Source organism: Rutilus rutilus, assembly GCF_951802725.1.
Source record: "Rutilus rutilus genome assembly, chromosome: 24".
Taxonomy (NCBI): domain Eukaryota; kingdom Metazoa; phylum Chordata; class Actinopteri; order Cypriniformes; family Leuciscidae; genus Rutilus; species Rutilus rutilus.
The window spans coordinates 10,530,656-10,552,126 of NC_140228.1; the positions used below are offsets into that span (position 1 = coordinate 10,530,656).

Consider the following 21,471-nt stretch of genomic DNA (forward strand, 5'->3'; position numbering starts at 1 on the left):
TGCAATGCATTTTAATAAAAATATTCGTAATTAAATTTTAATAAAAATATTTTCAACAATATGATGTAAAATATAGAGAGATAAAATACAACATGCTAGCTTTTATTTCGATATGTATTTATTTTTAAAATGTACATAACAGAAAATAACTCAAGAAAAGGGTACATTCCAAATAGGAGAAAATGGTGGGGGAAAACAAACAAATGTAAAGTTACTGTATTTTTTTTTGATGTGATTAGACAAATGCCTATGGTAACACATACAGTCATGAGGGATACAAAAGGCCAGGCGTGAAATGGCCCATCTACGATCTCAGCACAGTGAAACTTTATCTCTTTATCTCTTCCAAACACGTCTTTTATTATTTTTGCTTTGTGTAAAAATATCCTCTGTCCACCAGGAGGCGACCTCAGATCAGACTCCCATCGCGCCATTTCGTTGCGGTAAAAGCCGCCAGATGGCAGTTTAGGATTGCTTCTCTCAGGAAAGGCGCGGTTCTGCTTCAGGTCTAATTTACAATATAAAAACATAAACTATTTGGTCAATTAATCGCGCCAATTATTACTGACGCGTGTCCCGGAGGACCCCTTTTAGCGGTTGAGGTGAGTTTGTACTAGTTTTGCAACAACTGAATCTGAATCTTTCCGTGGGGTGCGCGCTCACTGCGTAAATCGAGCTTGCATTAAAGATGGAGGACATGCAAGAGGGAGTGTGTGTGCGTGCGTGCGCGCGCGTGTGTGTGTGTGTGTGTGTGTGTGTGTATATGTGTGTGCGTGTAGGGGGATGGGATGAATTCTCGAAGGACAGTGTGTGTGTGCGTGTGTGTGCATGCCCCCTGTCCTTGGTGACACTGTCTTCCCTTTCACTCATGGCTATATTATCTTAATAAGCTGAAGCGCGTGTGATTTGGTGTGTTATTATTGTAGGAACGAGTGTGACATTATGTCTTCCTGCCGCCATGAACGTCAGTCAGGCGCGCGAGACTCTCAACTGCTGTTGTTCTCTGATGCGCTCGTGCAGGTCGCTGCTAGTTTGAATGCAATGCCTGATTTGTGTACTTGCTTCTAAGTTTGTCCAGTTTCATACACTTCCCGGAGTTGTCACGAAAAATATGCTTTATTTGCGGACTTTAAGGGATGGAGATTTATGTTGGTTAAGTAATTTGGGCCAGTAAAGATAAACAACACAACTTTTGACCGAGACGTACATAACTAGTTCGTTGAGTAATGTACAACATCTGAGAGGAAGAATTGTGTGTAGTGCTACTTGCGTATGCTAAATCATTCACAGTTCAGTTATTGTTCTTTCTTATTCACTTTTTGTTTTAAAATATTGATGTCCAGATTTAGCTTGTAGTTAGTTCTTGAAGGCTTTTTTCATAACCTACACTACTTCCATAGTCAGGCTAGTTGGTCACACTTTACAATAAGGTTTAATTTGTTAACATTTGTTTATGTATAACGTCAACTAACCACGAACAATACATTTGTTACTGTTTTTGTTAATCTTTTGCTGTATTGTTAAATACAGCTGTTCATTGTTTGTTCATGTTACTTCAGTGCACTGCTTTTAATAATGTAGGCTATTAGTAGGCTAAATGTTGAAACGAACATTAACAAAGATTAATAAATTCTGTAGAAGTGCGGTTCATTATTAGTTAACTAATGAAACCTTATTGTAAAGTGTTATTGGCTAGTTTGAGGACTATAGCTGGTATTTGATTATTTATCTGAGCAATAAAATACTTCCCAGGCACAATATTTTATTCATATTTATTCTGACAACAAAAAAAAAATGAAGAGAGAGAGAGAAGCAATGGTTATGTCTAATTCTTGAACAACATAACATGCTCAGACCACTTTGGAAACTTAATGAGTCATTCATCTAGCTCCGTTCCATGCTTGTAAAATATAATGTAACTTTTCAAAACAGCACAGATGGTCATTTCCTCTATTTAGACTGATGAACACTGATTTACATCATGTGAGAGCTCTTGTTTACCCATCAGTCGGTTTTCTATTTATATTCCCATGAACTACTTGTGTGAACAAGTGTTGTGTTTTTGATTGTTCTGCTTTTTAAGGTGAGATGTTGGCAGGTGTCTGTATATTCTCTCGGTGCCACTGAGTAAGCACTGAATAAGCATTATCCAAATGTTGTTTGTGCAGTTTCTGAGTCTTGATTCAGCACTGAACCTTGATAGTTAGTGCTACACTTTGTTGCTTTTTGAGGAAATGTGGTTGCATCAAATACTATTAAGAGAAAAAGATAACATTGTTTGCATCATTTGAGGGATTTTGGTTAACGTGTGTGCTGTGCACATATAATAAATGTACTTCTAAATCCAACAATATCCATATAAATGCAATACATATTGCATATATATACAGTAAATATGTATTGCATTTATATGGATATTATTGGAAGTACATTATGCACACAGCATAGCTTATTGCACAAGATGTCTTGTGAAGTTGGTTAACATGCAGTATTCCACACACAAAATATAAAATGCTTCTATATTTGTTCTCATTGGCAAGGAAAAATCAGGGCCTTTTTAATTTATGTTTTCCATCTTAACAAATAATGAGATTTAATAAAATCTGAAATGTTTTATCTGCTATCAATTACCCGTGGGCAATATTTGCTGGTTTGTGACCGAATGAGTTTGTTCCTGGTTCCCGAATCTGTCTGAATGATGCATTTGTGAATTAATCTGATTTTGAATGAGTCCTCATGCAGTTTTTTTCCAAGAGCTTTTTTTTTTTTTTTTTTGGAAATATATTGGTCAAAGTGTAAGAAATCTATCATTAGTCATCATTAGCCTTATTTGCTTTGTGCTTATGTTTCTATTTACTTGTATTCATATTTGGCAGGTGTGAGGAATAGTACATTAGAATTTCTGCAAGATAAAGTTTCAAGGTTCGCCAGAAAGCTACAAGCCTTTTGATCTGAGACTTTTGTGGTGAGGGTTTCATACGATTGAAGATTGAAAAACCCCACATTGGAATAAAAGGCTTTGCACACTTTAGTGTTCGATATGTAATCCGTCTACATACCTCACGCTAGCGTAAAGCCGTTGCGCTACAGGTGTGTACCTTCTAATTGTTGTGCTAAATGCGGTATGTTTTAGTATCTAAAAGTCCAATCAACCTCAGAGGGTTAGCTTCTTATTTGTAAAGATATTATTGGATTTAGATGTACATTAGTCTTAGCAGTGTTTCTGTTTGCACTGTTGCCAGGAACCCTGATGGCTTTTTAAATACATCAAATGAAGGCTGTGGTTTGTAATTCTATCTATACATCTTGGCGTAGACAAGGAAGACTTTGTGTTAAGTGTAAAGTGCTTGATTTCCCAATAGACTAAGATTTATCTCTGGAGGACTTATTGTAGACTTCAAAACAAAACCTAAATCCCAGCTTCAAGTACATCATATAGCTAACTTCAATGAGTATATTTTCTTTGATTGAGTTTCTTTCAAACCCATTTCTTGGCAGGCTTCAGCTCAAATGTGCTGATTTCATTATCTCTCACCTTTTATAGTCTGAACTATGTGGCAGATATCCCATATTAAGGACCACAGCAATTTGTGTCCTTGGCTTTGTCCCTCTGGAGAACCACATGCAGAGAGAAAAGCTCATACAAGCATAGCTATCACCTTTCTGCTTTGGTCATTCATCGATTTGCATTATTTAGTGTTTGTCTGTATATAGGTGTGTGTTATGCTAAGATAGCACTTATTGTTTCTATGTGGTTATCATACCAGTGAATATTTTAATGATTGTCATCAGCCTTGTTTTCAGAAGTGAACCATCTTGGATTAAATGATGGTCGATGTTAAACTAGTGTGACTTCACCTTTCTTTTGTGGTATCATGCCCTCTCCTGAGTGCGGGTGTTTTGAGCAATTTAGATGCGTGACATGTATTCCAGGAGGCCGTTGTTGCCATGGAAACACCCTCACTGTCGGTCATATGCTCTTATCTTGGAATTTTATTGGCTGTGTTATGAAGATCAATGAATGTTGCTTTAAGAGATGAGAAGAATCGCATCACCTGTGGGATGAATGAATAGTTTAAAGTGGATGAAGATTCACCATGTGAATGGGCTTTAATGTTTGTACATTTATCCCTATCTGAAGGATTTCTCATGAATGAGGTTGAAAAGGGTCTTTTCTTTAATACTTCATGACAAGTTTATATGCGTATTAAATATCCATCTGTTTAAATAGTAAAGTTGCTTGCACTGTAATCCTGTATGGAATAATTGATCTCATAAAGAAAACATTGGTTTGACTATATTTATTTTAGTATAATGAGGAGTTTGCAATGCACTTTAGAATTGAAACTCATTAAAAAAGGATAGTTCCCAAGAAACATTCTGTAATCATTTATTCACTCTTATGTCCAAACCTCTATGTCTGTCTTTCCTCTGTGGAACACAAAAGAAAGGATTTTGAGAAAGTCATGCTGGTTTGGAACAACATGAGGGTGAAAAATGAAAAAAAAGAAACCCTGAAACTGAGAAAAAATGGCTTACAATTTTCATGATTGGTTGGATATCATATTCATAATCCGTTTTCTCTGAATCTGAGCTTTGTCAAGCCAAAGCAATCACAGAAAGATCAGTCTAAAATGCCGGATTTCATCCGCAACTACATTTTGTTCAGTTTATTTACCTATAACATAATTATTACTCTGCATTTATATACACCGAGTCTATCGCTCTCTTTTTCGTATTTAGTTGCAATATGTAGCACTGTAATTTGTATAGTTGATTTATTTTCTTAGACTTTCTAATTGGCTATTAGTACTTTTTCCACATTTTCTTTGCTGATTTGGGGGTAAAAGAAATTGTAGAATGGTTGTAAATATACTAGAAACTAAAAGTGCTGTGTTCATGTTGGTATCCAAAATATGTAATAAATAAACATTCAAGGGGCAGGAAATGTTTAAAACTTGAGCTGTTCAAATTCTGTGGGCACTGATTCTATGTAGACCTGGTTATTTTAAGATATTTCAGTGTTAAAACTGTGTAAAAATGAGCAATTTTAGAAGCATGAGTGTTAGAGGTGAAACAAACGATGTTTCATTTATCTAGCTAAAGGCAGAATTCCACATTGACAAGCCACATGTAGTTACATCATTTAGAAAGTAAGTGTGTGTAATGCCAGTCGTTGCGGCCCGCTCGCTTGAAAAGACCTTATTACGCTGATGTCTTAAGACAGATTTTGATCTATAAAACATTGAGTTTTCTTTCGGAACGAGCGTGTGCAAGACAAAGCGAGAGCCAATGCTGCTTTTCTCTCAGACTCTCGGGGCAATTGTCAAGCTATTCTGAGTGTTTCACAGATCATTAGAGACTGCTGTCTGTCCAGCACAAATGTTTATGAGATGAACAGATGAACAGATGATAGGATATATAAATCCAATCTCATTTACTCTAGATAAATCTTCACTTCTAAACCAGTGCACGTATAAGCTAAGATGTGTAGATATATAGGCTACACAAAGATGTGATCTCTAAAGGCTGAATTTGGTACTATTTTATTATTTAAAAAAAATTTGACAGCAGAATAAATAATTGCTGCTGAAAGAGGGAAATGTGCACATAAGGTTTTCTATTAGAAATGTGCCCTGTTTTGTGAACAAGTTTCTGTGATTGTGGTTAGGAAATGTTTGCATTCATGAATTTTGCACACACTTTAATGCAAAGCTAATTACTGTACATTTTAGCACTGAGAATCAAACCTACAACCTTTGTTGTTTGCGCTATTATGTAGTTGAGCTACAGAAACTAATTATAATCCTCTAATTAACATGTTTAAATTTTAAAACTAAAGTAAAATGTAACTATTTTGTTACATTTTTGTAATTTGTTACTGTAACAGACCTTGGCATCCAGGAGGAGAATTTGACTTGCACCCAATCAACAATATCTTTTATTTTTGTGTTAATTAATTAGTCATGGAAAGTAAATCTGCTTATTGCACCTTGTTATTGGTAACTGTGTACTGTAAGATAGTTACGTTTGTGAAAGCATGGATTTCTGTGGAGTGACTTAAAATGGATCATTCAACTGTCTTTTCTGGTAATGTGATTGTTGTAATCTTAGAGAGGTTAAGATATGTACGTTTTAGCAGTAAGAGATGAACTTGAAAGTCTTTATGTAACAAGCATAAAAAGGCACTCTTCATCTAACAAAATCATCATTGCTAGACATCAGACTCAGATATCAGAGGTTTATGCATGATGCAAACAGCATTCAGAATGGGCAGTTTGGTCTGATGTGAACTAAACTGAAGCATACTGAGATTCAGAGTGTATTTTCCACATTTAACCCCATTACTGATTCAACTAAGAGCCCAGAGTGATTTGAAAGAAATCTGTTGTGCACGAACATGAAAATAGCCGGTTACCATCCTCGGATGCAGAGAAAAGAATATAATTGGTCTGATTTAAAAGCATTTCACACGGCCAGTGCCAAGAATAGCCTCATTTCACTGTCATCATACAGTGCGAAGCATTTAATAGTGTGTCCCCAGACTCTAATGAATCTGTGCTTACTCTACCAGCTCGATGAGAAGCTGCAGGCCCATTAGCACATTCACTGAGCCATTGAGTTGCTTTCAGGGGTTGTTCTGTGCTATGTCATTATTTGCCACATCTACGCTTCTTTTTCCAATTTGACCTCACTGTGAGAACCATTTACTCTCGTCTTGACCCCTCTGTGATCTCGTCCTTTTGTTTTGAACACGTTTCATTCAGGTAAATGTTCAAATCATTTCTCCTGTCGTAAAAGTAATTCTTTCCCTCAGAAGTTAATAGTACGTTTGACAAACACTTGCAATGGTTCACATTCACTGGAGATGAAGTAGCCTAATAATGATTTATTTTTAACATGCATGTGTGTGGCTTCATGGGAGTAGTCGTTTTAAAGTCACATGATAAGCTGAACGCCTATTTAAACCCCTGCTGTTGGACACTTTCGCTGGTGGAATAAGTTAAACGTTTCTGACCGGATAGAGAATTTATATCTGTAACTGAAACTTTTGCATGATCCGCATCAGTGCCATTGTGACGTCATTAACGTCAGAGTGAGACATTATGTGGGTTGGAGACTATAATGATAATAAAACTCAATGGGATTTAAACCGTTTTGAATGTTTCTGTCTTTATTTATTCAGTAGACAGGAACTGTACTTGCTACCTGGGGGTGTTTCCAAGATGGCTGCCAAGTGACTGACTTACCTTAAAAGGACGTTTGGTTGTGTGAGTTTAGGGTTGGGCTTCCTGTTTGATAACTCAACGGCATTGGCGTGTTTAGAAAAACCTTTGCGGGAATCAGTCATTTTTCTGCAATTCTTTTTAGTTCTTCTAATCTCATCTTACAAAATTTCCACACTGTGACTGCCCCTTTAAATACCACAAGATTAGTTGCAGATTGGCTGCCCATAGTGGAAGTAGAGAGTAATTTCACACAAATGATCTTGTACTACCATGAGCCATTGAAGGTGTACTGCTGAATGATCCTCTATTGTATATGGCTGACATTGACATTCATATTCTAGAATTCCCAAAAGGATTCAGCTCTCTTCACTGTCAACAGCCTCCACTGAGGTGTAAATTACTTTTTCTTTCCTGTGCTGTACCTTCGGTACACACTATAGTTAACACTTACTGATCAGAGAGAAACAGCTTGTATGCACTTCTGCTCTACTAGAGATATTTGTGCCTGAATAACGTTATTTTAATCAGCATTTGTTTGTCTTATGTGTCTGCTCCCCGACTCTGGTGTGATTAGGTAACGGTCAGCTGTTAAACAATTTTTCTGGCGCAGACGGCCAGAGTTTAGGCCTGGACCATATTTGCTGAGATATCCAAATCTGTATGGGGGAGGGGAGCGTTACAGATGCAAAGTAAGGGGTTTTATTTTCTCCGTATGTCCACTTAGAACACCATCCGACGGCTGTTCTGTCTTGAAAAGCCTGAATCTGGTGATGAAGGAAATTCCAGCGTGCATTCCTGTTGAACGTCATCCATATGTCTGTTTCACGGTTGCATACAGTGATTCAAGCAGTTTGAATCCTCAGAAACATCTATTACTACGGTGTGGAAAAGTCTCCTCTGGGGGTGGGGAGCCATCTTGTGTTGGTTAAGATCAAATCATTTGTGAAGATGCATCCAAGTGCACTGTCTAAATCAGTCAGGGATGGAAATATTTGCTTTTCATATTATCTAATAACGCAGATAAAGTCTGATCTAATTTAGATCTGTGTACGTCCAATCTCCACTTGATTTGAATGCGTTTAGCCTTCCTGTCTGCCTCAGTTTCTGCTGTTTCCACAGCAACAGGGAAAAGTCATGCTTGGGATGCCCCCTAATGGCAGTGTTTATTTTGTCTAATGTAATGTAATGTTATATTTTTGCCTCAGGTGTAAGAGATTAAGACAAATGTCATTTTGCTGTAATAAGTGGTTATTATGATTGCGTTTTGAGTTGTTGCATATATTTGTGATCCTGATCCTGGAGTTTAGTTTTATTGAAAAATCATGGGTGGTGCTGTCCCTAGTGGCTGTATTATGTTATTAGTTTAATTTAAAATGATTTCAAATGGCAATTGATTTAGCTTTATTTTATATAGAGATTTTGTTTTTTAAACTTATTTTAAAATAATAATAAAAATGTATGTATTTTTATGTTTACTTTTATTAGTGTTTGTCTAATTATTTACTGAGGCATAATCTATTAAATGACTAAATAAAATAGCCAGTAAGCCAAGCTGGTCAGTGCTTATTTCATATTGTGCACACTTTACAGCTCAATCAGTTTTATGCTGCACATAATTATGCTTCTTATCATCCTGATATGATTCTGTTTGCTCTTATTTCTCAGGTTATGTGTTTTGAAGCCCTCTAGGCCTGAACTAAAGAATTGCAAACACATTCACGGCATCACTGGGTGATTCCTCTCTAGATTCCCCTAGTTTTGTCAGAAGACGCAACATGATCAACTCAGAATTTCCTGTGTTACAGTAAGTAAAACACTTTAAATGGATGGGAGTTTAGAACTAATATGCATTTGCATACAAGTGTTAATAAACATTTGCGATACTCTGTGCAGGGACTCGTCAAATGACGGGCAAGGCGACACCATGAGTCTGAGCATGAGCGTAAGTGAGCTGGATGACCCCGTGGAGGGAAAAGGCAAGAAAAAGAGAGGCAGGCCTGGAAAACAAGGAGTAAGACCACCACTGCAGAGCAGACCAACTGATTGCATTCATTTGAACCCTAAATGCATTCTGTCAACCACTCTTTCTGATCTGTCTTTTTTTTGCCAGGTGGCCAATAAGAAGGCCCGGAGATCTCCGGTTGATAAAGGAGGGAGGAGGCCGAACGGAGTGGCCCATCAGAATGGAGAGGGGGCAGACCCCAGCACTCTGTTTGAGGTGGTCAAACAAGGCAAAAGTGCCATGCAGGTAAAACACAACAAGTGTATTTCTATCGGTTTCTGTCTATTTGAGGTGTAATTTTACTAAATGACTGTTGTTTCTTTTTGCAATTCCAGTCTGTCATTGATGACTGGATTGAATCTTACAAGCAAGACAGAGACCTTGCACTCCTAGATCTGATCAACTTCTTCATTCAGTGTTCTGGCTGTAAAGGTAATTTTTGTATTTCACATCTCAAAACAGTTCCAAATGAATACCACTATGATTGTCAAATATGACTGCAATTTAAAATGACTTTCTATTTTAATATATTTTAAAAATGTAATTTATTCCTACTATGGCAAGTCTGAATTTTCAGCATCATTACTCCAGTCATCAGTGTCACATGATCCTTCAGAAGTCATTCTAATATGCTGATTCGGTGCTCGTGAAACATTTATTATTATTATCGATGTTGACTGACACCTGTTGTGCATGCTTAATATTTTTTTTGTGGAAACTTTGATACTTTTCAGGATTTTTTTTTTCCGTTTACACTTTATTTTAAGGTGACATGGTTACGTTGTACTTACTCAAATAAGTACTGAGTAATATTAATTAACTACATGTACTTACTATAGAGTTATGTTTGTTTTGGGTTAGTTACTTGTAATTATGCATAATTTACTGTTATTACTATAGTAAGTACATGTAGTAGCGTGTAACTACGTCACCTTAAAATAAAGTGTTAAAGTGTTTTGATTAAATGAATGCATCCTTGCTGAATAAAAATCATAAATGACCCCAAACTTATGAACAGTTGTGTATATATCTTTTGTCTGATATTTCACAAATATCAACTGTACCGATGTGATGTATTCATGTGAAACACAGGCACTGTAAGGATTGAGATGTTCAGGAACATGCAGAATGCTGAAATTATCAGGAAGATGACAGAGGAGTTTGATGAGGTTTGATGTTACTTTTGACTCTTTTTCTCTTTTTTTCTCTCCATCTGAATTCTCAAAAATGTTGTTAATACATTTCTCTGATTGTCAAATCCAGGACAGCGGCGACTACCCTCTCACAATGGCAGGACCGCAGTGGAAGAAATTCCGATATAACTTTTGCGAGTTCATCATGGTTCTGATCCGTCAGTGCCAGTACAGCATCATCTACGATGAATACATGATGGACACGGTCATTTCTCTGCTCACTGGACTCTCAGACTCACAGGTCCGAGCCTTCAGACACACCAGCACGCTGGCAGGTCAGTCCGTCAACTTTGACCTTAGAGTTATTCCTCATACCGCGCTGTTGAGTTAAGTTTTGTCATGTTTCTTGTTTCCACTGCAGCAATGAAACTGATGACGGCACTGGTAAATGTGGCTCTGAACCTGAGCATCAATCAGGATAACACACAGAGACAGTATGAAGCTGAAAGGAATAAGGTTGCAGGGAAAAGAGCCAACGAGAAGCTGGAGCTGCTGCTGGAGAAGAGAAAAGAGGTGCGATTGTTTCCTTTTCTTCCAAATTTTGTTCTACTATCTCATGAATTTGTTTTTCAATGTGTTTTCTTGTTCATCTTGTAGCTCCAAGAAAATCAAGATGAGATTGAGAACATGATGAACTCGATCTTCAAGGGTATTTTTGTTCACCGTTACAGGTTAGTAGCTGGTGGAAACCCATTTGTGATGGTTTGTTAGTCAAATCATAGTCTGAATGATATCGGAATCAAAGTGAATCAAATGCTATTGTGACTGGAAATTCATTTGACAACATGTTTGTTTCATGTTGTGTTATCTTGCTTTCTTTCAGGGATGCCATTGCGGAGATTAGAGCTATTTGCATAGAGGAGATTGGAGTTTGGATGAAGTTATACAGTGATGCTTTTCTCAATGACAGTTACTTAAAGTATGTGGGCTGGACGCTACATGACAGAGTAAGTGTTTATAATTTCCTGTGTGTGTGTGTGTTTTACTTATTCCCATCTCTCATAATTACCACATGCATCACAATATATTGGTGTTATTCTAGATTTAAATAATTGTGTAAAATGTAATCCTTTACAGCAAGGTGAAGTTCGACTCAAATGTCTAAAGGCCCTTCAGACCCTCTACACCAACAGAGAGCTTTTCCCCAAGCTTGAGCTCTTCACCAATCGATTTAAGGTAACAAATGTGTGAATACTCTATTAAAATATTCAAAATGTGCCTGATTGCTGTGGACATCAGTTTGGAAACATTATGATGTCATTTCCTTTCTCTCAGGACCGTATTGTATCTATGACGCTGGATAAAGAGTATGATGTGGCAGTAGAGGCAATACGACTTGTCACTTTGATTCTACAGTAAGTATTTTCTACATAATCTCTATTTTCCAAGTTTCTTTGACTCTATGGCTTTGTTAAATATATGATATTATATTAGAATTTATTTAGAGACAATATAAGACTTAACAATTACAATTATTTATTTATTTTAATAATATGACAGCATTAATACACATATAGAATGCTACATTGTGGTGTTGGGTACTGAACATTTTGCCAAATGAAGGTATTTGCATAAGGAAAATATAATACTTTATATTGTAGAAGTAGTAAGAAAAGTTCTTAACATAATCTTTTCTGTGTTTCTTATAAGATCTCTCTTGTGTGACTCTTTCTTCCATCTCTCATGTCTTAATCTACATCCTTAAATCTCTCTCATTCATCTTGTTTTGTCCTGTAGCGGTAGTGAGGATGCTCTGTCTAACGAAGACTGCGAGAACGTCTACCATCTAGTGTATTCGGCTCATCGGCCTGTTGCTGTGGCAGCTGGAGAGTTCCTCCACAGAAAGTGAGATGAATGAACATGTCTGTTTCAAACATGATCACAGCATGCCAAACTTCCCAAATGTTTTAATCATTTGTTTGTTGTCTGGCTGCAGGTTGTTCAGCAGGCATGACCCTCAGGCTGAGGAGGCTTTGGCAAAGAGACGAGGTCGAAACAGCCCCAATGGGAACCTTATAAGAATGCTGGTGCTTTTCTTCCTTGAGAGCGAAGTGAGTTTTATATGCAGAGCTTAGCCTGTATTCACTCCTATATATTAATTTATTTGCTCATCCCTTCACTTAGAAGTTAATATCCTTAAGGCCAATTCACACTGAACCCACAGATGGCAACAGACACTTCGTCGGGTTTTGTCGGAGCAGTGCGTTACCCCTTTTGGCCTTGTTTTTGCCTATTTAACATGTTAAATCAGTGATTGTCGGGTCGTGGAACGTCTGAGAAGCGGCGTACTGTAATCTGGTGGTTTGTCTGAGTTGGTCATTGTGTGGTCGGTGCAGTGTGAATTGGTCTTTAGTTAAAAAGGGTTGTGTGCCACTCAACAGGATGCGAAATTGAAATTTAATTAGAAATTTAAAAAGGTAGAAACTGAAATTCAAACTGCTGTTATGACTTGCCTATAAACATTTTGTCATTCAATCAACATATTGGGTATTTCTAAACATTATATTATAAATTCATGTTTGATATGCCTATTTTAATAAATGTAATTACATTTTAGAAAGTAGCCTTTTATGGACCACAGAGAAAGAACATTTGATTTCACAATTCTAATTCACAACCAATTTGTTTGTCAATATTTATTATTTATTTTATACATTTCTCAACTTATATTTATGTTTATGTTCTTTTTTTTTTAAGGTATGATAACAATGTAATGGACTTCTTTTTTTTTTTGGTACTCTTTACCAAATTAAAATCTTTTTTGATGGCCATGTTAATTGATTTGACAGTCTTGAGTTTAAAGGGATAATTCATCCAAAAATAAAAATTCACTGTCATGTTGTTCCAAACCTGTATGAATTTATTTCTTCTGCTGAACACATAAGAAGATATTTTGAAGAATGTCACTTGATGGGCCCCATAGTATTATTTATTTTTTCCCCATAACCAGACATTTCCAGTTTGGTTACCCATATTCTTCATAATATCTTCTTTTGTGTTCAGCAGAAGAAAGAAATTCATACAGGTTTGGAACAACTTGAGGGAGAGTAAATGATGACAGAATTTTCATTTGTGAAAATGATCCCTTTTTAATCAAGAACATATTTGTAATCAGTTCAGAATCTTGCTTATATATCCTGCATTATTCACAATTATCCATAATTAGACATAATGATGAATTGTTTTGCCACAAAATCTTTGTATGACTGAATTTCTTTGATAGCAGTTCTAAAAATCCTGGCATTCCTTTTTAAATTCAAATTCAGCTTTCTGTTGGATGTGACCAATTCAATTAAAAGGAAGCCATTTCTTAGTTTCTGACGTTTGCCTGACACTGGTTATTGATTTATCTAACCGTCCTCCTGTCTTCTTGCGTGGCAGCTTCACGAGCATGCGGCATACCTGGTGGACAGTCTGTGGGACAGCTCGCAGGATCTGCTGAAAGACTGGGACTGCATGGTAGAGCTCCTGCTGGAGGACCCTGTACCGGGGGAAGAGGGTACAGCAACTCGCGTTCATTTTAGATTTTTTTTTTGGATGAAACAAGCCTGTATCTCTGTGTTGCCCATCAGTCCTTACTGATTGTGGGTTTTGTTGTAGTGTTGGTAGACCGGCATGAGAGCGCACTGATCGAGCTCATGGTCTGCACCATCAGGCAGGCAGCCGAAGCTCATCCGCCTGTGGGCAGAGGAACAGGAAAGAGGGTAAGTTATCTTGGAATCAGCCTTTACAGTTGACGCATTATAGATTATGAGTTTAAAGACTTTCTGTTGGTCTTCTGTGCTCACTTCAGGTGCTCACTGCCAAGGAGAAGAAGACGCAGATTGACGATAAGAATCGACTCACTGAACACTTGATTGTTGCTCTTCCCATGCTACTTTCAAAGGTAAAGCACCAGGGTCCAGTAATGTCAGAGTTCAAGAGGCCAGAGAATGGCCTCACTACATAGTTTTCACTACATGCAAATCACAACCAAATTGCACTAATTATAATTAACAAAGCTGTCTACTCTTCTGCCTTTTGGTGGGATGTGATTGCACACATTCAGTTGGTGGCTTCCCTCTTTTTATTTTTGTTGTTGCAAAGCTGATCCACTCACTTTTTTTCCATTGCGATAAAATTATTTACAAAAAAAAAGAAGACTCTAATGCTGCTTGTGCTCATCAATGCTGCATTTATTTGGTAAAAAAATACAGTACATTAATAAATAAAAATAGCTGTTTTCTGTTTTAATATATTTTTATTATAAAGTGTAATTTATTCCTTTATTCCTGTGATGGATTTTCTGAATTTTCTGCATCATTATTCCAGTCTATAGTGTCACATGATACTTCAGAAATCATTCTAATATCCTGATTTGGTGCTCAAGAAACATTTCTTATAATTATCAATGTTGAAAATAGTTTTTTCTGCTCAATACTTTTGTGGAAACTACCTTTTTTTTTTTTTTTAAGAAATTAATACTTTTATTCACCAAGGATAGATTAAATTGATCAAAAGTGACAGTAAAGACATATAGTGTTACATATCATGTTTTAAAAGATTTCCATTTCAAATAAAAGCTCTTCTTTTGAGCTTTCTATTCATTAAAATATCCAAAAAAAAAAAAAAGATTTCCACAAAACTTAAATCTGCAACAAAACAGTTTTTAACATTGTTAATAATTGGAAAAAAACAAAAACAAAACCATGTACATCAAAGCTAGCTTGTTCATGGCATACAGATGCTGAATCTAATTACTTTGAATGTTGCTTCACATTTGTTCTTCAGTACCAGACTGATTCTGAAAAGGTGGCGAACCTCCTTCAGATCCCTCAGTTCTTTGACCTTGAGGTCTACAGTTCAGGACGAATGGAAAAGGTCTGTTTGGAGTTCTAATCTGGACAGATGCATTGTGTTCCAGTTTACACTAGTGTTTTGTTGTTTTCTCATTTACCCGTCTCTTCCTATCTGTGTTCAGCATCTGGATGCCCTGCTGAAGCAGATCCGGGTGGTGGTGGAGAAGCACACAGAGATGGATGTTCTGGAGGCGTGTAGCAAGACTTACAGCATCTTGTGCAGTGAAGAATACACCATCATGAACCGCGTAGATATCGCTCGCAGTCAACTCATCGACGAGCTCACGGACAGATTCGCTCACTCGGTGGAAGACCTGCTGCAGGAGGTGAAAGAGCAGCTTCGTTTCAGTGCTTTTCCTCATGTATGAACATTAGTGAATGGCTTCTAAGCATTTGAAACTGAATTCTGTTTTTGCCTCTTTCTTTTTTTTCTAGGCCGATGAAGCTGATGACGATGACATTTATAATGTTCTTTCAACGCTAAAGAAGCTCACGGCTTTCCATAAGTAAGAGACCGATTCGCGCTTATTTTGTCTTTGTTTTGGAAAGTTTGTACACAGCATTCAGGTTTGTTTTGTATGCTTTCCAGTGCACATGACCTTACAAAGTGGGACCTTTTCAAAAACTGCTATCGATTGTTGAAGATGGGGATCGAACAGGGCTCCATGCCAGAGCAGGTAAACAAACACGTTAAACCTGGAAAATGGATGGGAATCAATGGATCAGAAGTTCATAATTCAGATTTTTTTACGTGATAACACTGAATAAATTGACATATAAAACAGTGACTAAATTGCAGAGACTAATGTTCAAAAGTGTAGGGTCCGGAAGTTGAATAAGTGTTTGCTTGACAAAACTGTATTAACTTTTAAAATTTCACAAATATGGATAACGAAGAAACATGTCATTACATCACAATGTGTGATCTTGTAAAATATTTATTATGAAATAGCCCTTTGTAACCCAGTGCATTAAATGATGAATCTATATTCCCTTGTCTTGTCTTGTCTTGTCTCGGTCAGATCGCTGTCCAGGCTCTGAAGTGTTCTCATTACTCCGTCCTGTGGCAGCTGGTGAAAATTACTGAAGGATTTCCATCAAAGGTGCAATAGACCCCAAAAACTTTCCAAGTACATACGTCTGATTTACTTATGTTCTCTGGGAATTATGTGACATAAAAGTTCATATGTGTTTCCTGTTGCAGGATGATCTTGTGGCATTAAGAAGAGTGGTGAAGTCTTTTCTAGCGGTTTGCCAACAGTGCCTGTCTAATGTGAACACTCCAGTCAAAGAGCAGGTGAGCAGAGTCATTTTTAGTGACCTTAACAAACTACAATTCTATTGAATTTTTGCTGGGGTTCTTTAATTACATCCCTTAAATGTACTGTCTTAGTCAGTACATTTATAAATGTTTCAACATGCACTATGAGTCATGTTGTCTGGTTTCTCTCCATAGGCCTTCATGTTGCTATGTGACCTGCTGATGATCTTCAGTCACCAATTGGTCAACGGCGGTCGAGACGCTCTGCAGCCATTGGTCTTTAATCCAGACAGCTCTCTGCAAAATGAACTGCTCAATTTTGTCCTGGATCACGTGTTTATCGACCAGGATGATGAAAATCAGAGCATGGGTGTGTGTCTGTCCCAATACACTTGGACATTATCAGAACTATCCTAAGATTAAAACAGTGAAATAATGAGAAATTGAAGAATTTATTTATAGAGCACATATGTGTGGTGACACTTCTGAAAGGTGATTTCAGATCAAAATCATGATACTGATAAAACAAAGCATTATATACACTACTGTTCAAATGATTGGGGTCAGTACGTTTTTATTGGGGGGACAAAAAAAGATCCATTAAATTGATTGAACATTTATAATGTTACAAAAGATTTCGATTTCAAATAAATGCTGTTTCATATAAATTTAGCTTTGTCATCACAGGAATAAATTACATTTTAAAATCTTTTGAATAGTATTGTACATGCCATACACTGAAGTGCAATTCATCAAGACTTCTTAAACCAACTCTAACTAATAATTTCAACTTCATGCTGGGCCGTTTCTTTCAGAGGGTGATGAAGAGGATGAAGCCAATAAGATCGAGGCTCTTCATAAGAGGAGGAATCTGTTGGCCGCCTTCTGCAAACTTATCATCTACGACATAGTGGACATGCCTGCTGCTGCTGACATCTTCAAACAATACATGAAGGTATGAAAAACTGACCCATTTAAACAACATAGATCTGTATGGTTGAGAAGTGATTCAAATGACTGCTGTTCGTTTTTCAGTATTACAATGACTATGGAGACATCATCAAAGAAACCTTGAGTAAGGCCAGACAGATGGACAAGATCCAGTGCGCAAAGACCCTGATCCTCAGCTTGCAGCAGGTATGGGAGATCATTATCACAGTTGGTTATGAATGTTGAATCTCTTTCTTTCCTTACATTTTCAATTTGGACACTTTTCCTGTTTGCAGCTCTTCAATGAGCTGATCCTGGACCAAGGACCCAACCTGGACCGAACGTCCTCCCATGTCAGCGGCATTAAGGAACTAGCCCGTCGCTTTGCACTCACGTTTGGGCTGGACCAGATCAAAACCAGAGAGGCCGTGGCCACACTTCACAAGTAAGAAAGTCTTCAGATCGGCTTTACACCATTTGTATATAAAGAATGAGAAGCAATTATGAGCAGGAACAGAACCAGCAGGACTATGTGTTTCTTTAGTGACCTTCAGTTGCATTTGGCTCTAGAGGTTTAATGCGAATATTTGCAAGAACTAATGTCTTGTAACAACCTTAGGGATGGGATTGAATTCGCCTTCAAGGTCCCGAATCCAAAAGGACCAGAGTACCCACCGCCGAACCTGGCCTTCCTGGAGGTTCTCTGTGAGTTCTCCTCCAAACTCCTACGACAAGACAAAAAGACTGTGTAAGTACAGAAAACACTTTGAATATCATGTAGGTAAAGGGATAGTCCAACAAAAAATGACTATTGTCATCATTTACTCACCCTTATGTAATTTATTCTAAATTATGGAAAATAGCAATAAGAAGATATTTTGAAGAATGTTGATAACCAAATGGTTCTGGTGCCCATTGACTTCCATTGTATTTTTTTTATCCATACAATGGTAGCCAATGAGAATCCAAACTCTTTAGTTACCAGCATTCTTCAAAATATCTTATCATTGCTATTTTCAATCATTTAGAATCATGATAAAATCACCAAAACTGTGTCATGCGTGTCCAGACTTTTAGTCTTATATCTGTTACAATGGGTTTAATTCTGATGTGTTCATGCCACAGTCATTCCTACCTGGAGAAGTTTATGACGGAGTATATGATGGAGAGAAGAGAGGACGTCTGGCTGCCTCTCATCGCGTACAGGAACTCCCTGCTGACAGGAGGAGATGATGACCGGTTGTCCGTCACCACCGGCACCAGTTCAACCAGCAAAGCCAGCACGGTCCGCAGCAAAAGGGGCCGACCGGCACAGCACAAAAAACGTCCGGACGGTAGGATAAAACCTTTAACATTTCATACAAGACAATATAAAAAAAAGCACTGAAGCTCTCAAATCTTAATTAAAACAAATCGTCTATAAAATATTCTATTATTCCCTTTGCATCGTCTAAGATGAATCTGATTGGTCATTAATGTCTTTTTTGTTTCATTTGACAGAGGAGAGTGTTGAGGGGTCGTGGGTAATTCGTAATGACACTCTCCAGACACCAGGGGGCCTCCATACCCCACAGCTCACATCAACTGTCCTGAGAGAAAACCCCAGACAGGCAGCAGATCACATCCCAGACCAAGACTCATCGGAACCAGGCTCAGAACCAGACTACATGCACAAGTATGGAATTACAGCCTAATAAAAACAAGCAGTTGTTCAGAGCTTTTTTTCTTCTTTTTTAGTTTTTTTTTTTACGTTGAAAGATGCCTAAAGATCATCTCAGTGTTTTATGTAGTTACATTATGGAGAAACATTTTGCAGAACGCACTGTTATGTTATTTGAGCTCCTGCTGAAGCAATTCTCACATTGCTCTTGCATCATTTTGTTCCCTCACTTCCAGCCCTCAGATGCAGATGTCATGGTTGGATCAGCAGAAGATGGAGGAGGTGAACAGAAAAGAGAGAGGAGGCATGAACTACATGAAATCACGCACTGGTGGAGTGAGACAGCAGGTGTACGTACTCGCACTGACATTTCAGAAAGCTTTTGTGACCTTTCTGAGGAAAAATATGTATGTGTGTATGTATGTGTGTATGTATGTATGTATGTATGTATGTGTGTATGTATGTATATGTGTGTATATATATATATATATATATATATATATATATATATATATATATATATATATATATATATATATATATATACATACATACATACATACATACATACATACATACATACATACATACATACGCACGCACGCACGCACGCATGCATACATACATAATAATCATCATTGGATTAAAGTTTAAATGCCTAACTGTAAGATTAGTTTAAGAAATAAAAAATGCCTGATCACAAAAATAAAGTTGAGAGATTGTATTTCTCAGTTCCTTGAACTTGAGTCATTTTATTCAGGCGAGGCCTCATGGAAGATGATGCTGAGCCCATCTTCGAGGACGTGATGATGTCCTCACGCGGTCAGCTAGAGGACATGAACGAGGAATTCGAGGATACCATGGTGATAGATCTGGTAAGAATTTACAGATGTGTGCTGAGCTCCACTCTTGAGTTCTTAAGTGTATTTGTAATGTTTCTGGTGACGGCCAAAACTACGTTTCATATTACAACATCTGGTTATCTGTTAGATTAGTTCTTTGGGGTCATTTTTGCTCTCTTGTTCGTTCTACATTTTAGCCGGCGTCGAGAAACCGCAGAGAAAGAGCTGAACTCAGACCGGACTTTTTTGACTCTACGGCCATAATGGAAGATGATTCTGTAAGTGTACCTCAGATATTGATATGTAAATTAGATATAGGTGTAACAATGTAACTTGTTTTGTAGGATAACTAAATTAGGCATGTCAGAGTGGCATTTTAAAGGGGGTTTATTTTTTTTAGCTTAGTGCTATTAAGAAAGTACTAATTGATTTATTTTGTTGACTTCTGTCTCTAACAGGGATTCGGAATGCAGATGTTTTGAGAAAGATTTCAGCCTCTATGGGTGATCACAACCAGCAACCAACAAGAATCACATCTTAAGCGTTTATATTGTTTTTTTTTAATAGCAGTTTCACACAACTGTACGCAAGCATGTGAGCTTCCTCTCTTAGTTTTGTGGTTGGCCATAATCCCATTGTGAGCCTTTCCTGTCAGTCAGCATTTCCTCAGTTCATAAGGACCAAGCGAGCCTGTAAAAGCTGTTATCTGCTGGTCTTACAATGGTGTGATTTCAGCAACATCTCAGCTGTATCAGTTCCTATTTTTCATATCATCCATTGATTTCTTAGAGCAAATGTGGTTTAATCAGACGTTGTTCGGACAGACGTTTTGTTACTCCACTGCTTTCTAGCTATTTTAAGACTATCGCCCGTTCATGTTCTGGTTTTGTTCAGGGTGAAATTTAGACAGGAACATGTTAAGGTCGTGATCATTTTCTTTTCAAGTCTGTCCCGAAGTATTATTGGCCTTAAAAATGTATTATTGCTTGAATTTGGTGTTAGATTACTTGATTTACCAGATTAATAATAGAAAAGCCCACGTTTCTTTTAAAATTAAAAAGGTTCAAATATATGAGGATATTTGAGGAGGAAGTACACCGAAGTATTCATTACTTCAGACACTGGTAATGTGTTTTATACAAACCTTTTGTTGAAGAACTTGTTTCTTCCATGTTTACCTCCTCTGTTTAGAGTCTGCTCAGTGATTTACCTTTTTTACTGTGCGTTTGTGGAAACATTGTAGCTTTCACACAATACTGTATTGCTGTGAACATTTATTGATCGTTTATTGGGCTTTTAGGTCCATCTGAATATCCACAGAGCAGGTTTTGATAAGACCTGTGTGGTATTGATGAGTGATGTCAGAACCCTTGTTTAGACCGGTGCTTTTAGATACAGACTCCGATCAAACAGTGGTATTGTCATTTATTTTAACCTTTTCACTGTTAAAACTTTGCTTTTTTTAAAAAAAAAAACATGTTTAAATAAAAGTATTTAAAAGTAGTCAAGTACTTTG

The 21,471-nt window shown here is 37.3% G+C and overlaps 1 protein-coding gene across 1 annotated transcript; it reads left to right on the forward strand.

The window, feature by feature from the left end:
• Nucleotides 1-405: 405 nt before the first annotated feature.
• Nucleotides 406-21,471, forward strand: stag1b (STAG1 cohesin complex component b). The gene is made up of 34 exons (XM_084398514.1): nt 406-602; nt 8,895-9,033; nt 9,123-9,240; nt 9,340-9,477; nt 9,567-9,663; nt 10,324-10,400; nt 10,495-10,699; nt 10,786-10,937; nt 11,022-11,095; nt 11,248-11,371; nt 11,502-11,600; nt 11,700-11,779; nt 12,162-12,269; nt 12,361-12,475; nt 13,806-13,923; nt 14,025-14,128; nt 14,218-14,310; nt 15,195-15,284; nt 15,385-15,588; nt 15,698-15,768; nt 15,852-15,939; nt 16,285-16,365; nt 16,467-16,559; nt 16,719-16,893; nt 17,339-17,478; nt 17,559-17,660; nt 17,750-17,898; nt 18,073-18,201; nt 18,579-18,787; nt 18,954-19,128; nt 19,350-19,463; nt 19,874-19,988; nt 20,153-20,233; nt 20,414-21,471. The coding sequence occupies exons 2-34, from the start codon at nt 9,005-9,007 to the stop codon at nt 20,435-20,437; spliced, it is 3,771 nt and encodes a 1,256-aa protein (XP_084254640.1). The 5' UTR covers nt 406-602; nt 8,895-9,004; the 3' UTR covers nt 20,438-21,471.